The sequence below is a fragment of the Labrus bergylta genome, chromosome 16 (assembly GCF_963930695.1).
Source record: "Labrus bergylta chromosome 16, fLabBer1.1, whole genome shotgun sequence".
In the NCBI taxonomy this organism is placed as follows: domain Eukaryota; kingdom Metazoa; phylum Chordata; class Actinopteri; order Labriformes; family Labridae; genus Labrus; species Labrus bergylta.
This window is the reverse complement of record NC_089210.1, coordinates 246706-249205: the sequence shown is the minus strand read 5'-3', so window position 1 is coordinate 249205 and position 2500 is coordinate 246706. Positions and strand designations below refer to the sequence as shown.

General features: G+C 49.3%; 1 protein-coding gene across 1 annotated transcript in view; it reads right to left on the bottom strand.

Annotated features, from left to right (window-relative positions):
- Positions 1–2500, bottom strand: part of polr3h (polymerase (RNA) III (DNA directed) polypeptide H) — a gene marked incomplete at its 5' end in the record, with an annotated part of 4964 nt that overhangs the window by 1410 nt on the left and 1054 nt on the right. The window contains 3 exon segments of the mRNA XM_065964628.1: positions 1–812; positions 2181–2377; positions 2380–2414. The exon segment at positions 1–812 is cut by the window's left edge and continues 1410 nt beyond it. Coding sequence (XP_065820700.1) covers positions 762–812; positions 2181–2377; positions 2380–2414 — 283 coding nt within the window.

Here is a 2500-nt window from a genome sequence, read left to right as displayed (position 1 = left end):
GTGTCTCCTCCGTGTCTCCTCCGTGTCTCCTCCGTGTCTCCTCTGTGTCTCCTACGTGTCTCCTACGTGTCTCCTCCCATGTCTCCCACGTGTCTCCTCACCGTCTCCTCCGTGTCTCCTCCATGTCTCCTCCGTGTCTCCTCCGTGTCTCCTACGTGTCTCCTCCCATGTCTCCCACGTGTCTCCCATGTGTCTCCTCCGTGTCTCCTCCCGTGTCTCCCATGTGTCTCCTCCCATGTCTCCTCAGTGTCTCCTCTGTGTCTCCTCCCGTGTCTCCCCCGTGTCTCCTCCCGTGTCTCCTCCCGTGTCTCCTGTGTCTCCTACGTGTCTCCTACGTGTCTCCTCTGTGTCTCCTACGTGTCTCCTACGTGTCTCCTCCCATGTCTCCCACGTGTCTCCTCACCGTCTCCTCCGTGTCTCCTCCATGTCTCCTACGTGTCTCCTCCGTGTCTCCTACGTGTCTCCTCCCATGTCTCCCACGTGTCTCCTCCCATGTCTCCCATGTGTCTCCTCCGTGTCTCCTCCCGTGTCTCCCATGTGTCTCCTCCCATGTCTCCCACGTGTCTCCTCCCGTGTCTCCTCCCATGTCTCCTCACCGTCTCCTCCGTGTCTCCACCGTGTCTCCACCGTGTCTCCACCGTGTCTCCACCGTGTCTCCTCCGTGTCTCCTCCCGTGTCTCCTCCGTGTCTCCTCTCGTGTCTCCTCCCGTGTCTCCTCCCGTATGTCCCTCATCTCTCTCTTAAGTTCTTCTTCTGTGGTGTTAATTATTCCACCATGACAGCAGCCCCAGCCCCGGCTCACAGATTGTCCCCTGAAGAAGAAGAATTTAAACTTTGATTACAATGCTACCTGCTTGTTAGCATGGCAACAAAAAGAGAAGTATTGCTCATACAATACTGGCCGGCTAATTTATTGTTTTTAGTTTATTCCAAGTTACTGACAACTTCCTGCACGCTCTCTAAATTGGACAAACACGTTGAAAAGTGGGTGGAACTGGCGAGGCTTTTCCAACATGTTTAGCTCCACCCCCTCCCCTCGCACTCGCATAAATGAGGGAAGCGCATGCTGCGGACAAACTTGTCCCCGAGCTGCAATCACCTGTATGGTTGTGTTAGCATGCTAATGTTAGCGCTCTTTAGTTAGCGCGTAGCTTCACATTGTTGTGTTAGCATGCTAATGTTAGCGCTCTTTAGTTAGCTCGTAGCTTCACCTTGTTGTGTTAGCATGCTAATGTTAGCGCTCTTTAGTTAGCTCGTAGCTTCACCTTGTTGTGTTAGCATGCTAATGTTAGCGCTCTTTAGTTAGCTCGTAGCTTCACCTTGTTGTGTTAGCATGCTAATGTTAGTGCTCTTTAGTTAGCTCGTAGCTTCACATTGTTGTGTTAGCATGCTAATGTTAGCGCTCTTAGTTAGCTCGTAGCTTCACATTGTTGTGTTAGCATGCTAATGTTAGCTCTCTTTAGTTAGCTGGTAGCTTCACATTGTTGTGTTAGCATGCTAATGTTAGCGCTCTTTAGTCAGCTCGTAGCTTCACATTGTTGTGTTAGCATGCTAATGTTAGCTCTCTTTAGTTAGCTGGTAGCTTCACATTGTTGTGTTAGCATGCTAATGTTAGCGCTCTTTAGTTAGCTCGTAGCTTCACATTGTTGTGTTAGCATGCTAATGTTAGCTCTCTTTAGTTAGCTGGTAGCTTCACATTGTTGTGTTAGCATGCTAATGTTAGCTCTCTTTAGTTAGCTCGTAGCTTCACATTGTTGTGTTAGCATGCTAATGTTAGCTCTCTTTAGTTAGCTCGTAGCTTCACATTGTTGTGTTAGCATGCTAATGTTAGCTCTCTTTAGTTAGCTCGTAGCTTCACATTTCATGTAAACTGACACAGAATGAGCGTGATCTAAAAACTCTTACTAACATCCAAATAATCAGTGAGTATGTTCTTCTTCTTCTCTCTAGTTCTTGACTAAAACAGCTTTTATAACACAAGGGGAGGAGCCGGCCGTCCCTCCATGTAAACACGGCTCTGACAACAACACAGCCAGCGGGACTCGAGCTTCTCCCTCACTGTAGACAGTCAGGACTCAGAGACACATTTACACAGGACAGACTGGATCTCTGATTTATTATCTTCCTTTAAACCCTGAAACATGTTTGATGTGAGTTTACAGGAACATCTGTGTTCTTACTATCAGAGTGTAAGGAGCCTCTTTCTTCTCCACGCTGCCCTCTGGTGGCGGTGCAGTAGACTGTCCAGGCTGTGCAGGTGTGTCGGTGTCTGCGGCTGCTGGGCCGGTTGGTGACGTGTCCACAAAGACTTCGTCGGTCACCCTGAAGCGGATCTCCTCCCCCTGGTCCATGTAGAGGTCGTGAGCTCCTTCGTCGTCTCATACTCCCAGAGCCAAACCTGCTCGGCCTCATCGCTGATGCTGCAGCTCAGGAGTACTTCAGTCCACTGCAGGTTATAACCTCTATCCTAAATAACCTCATTATTACCTCATGACAACGT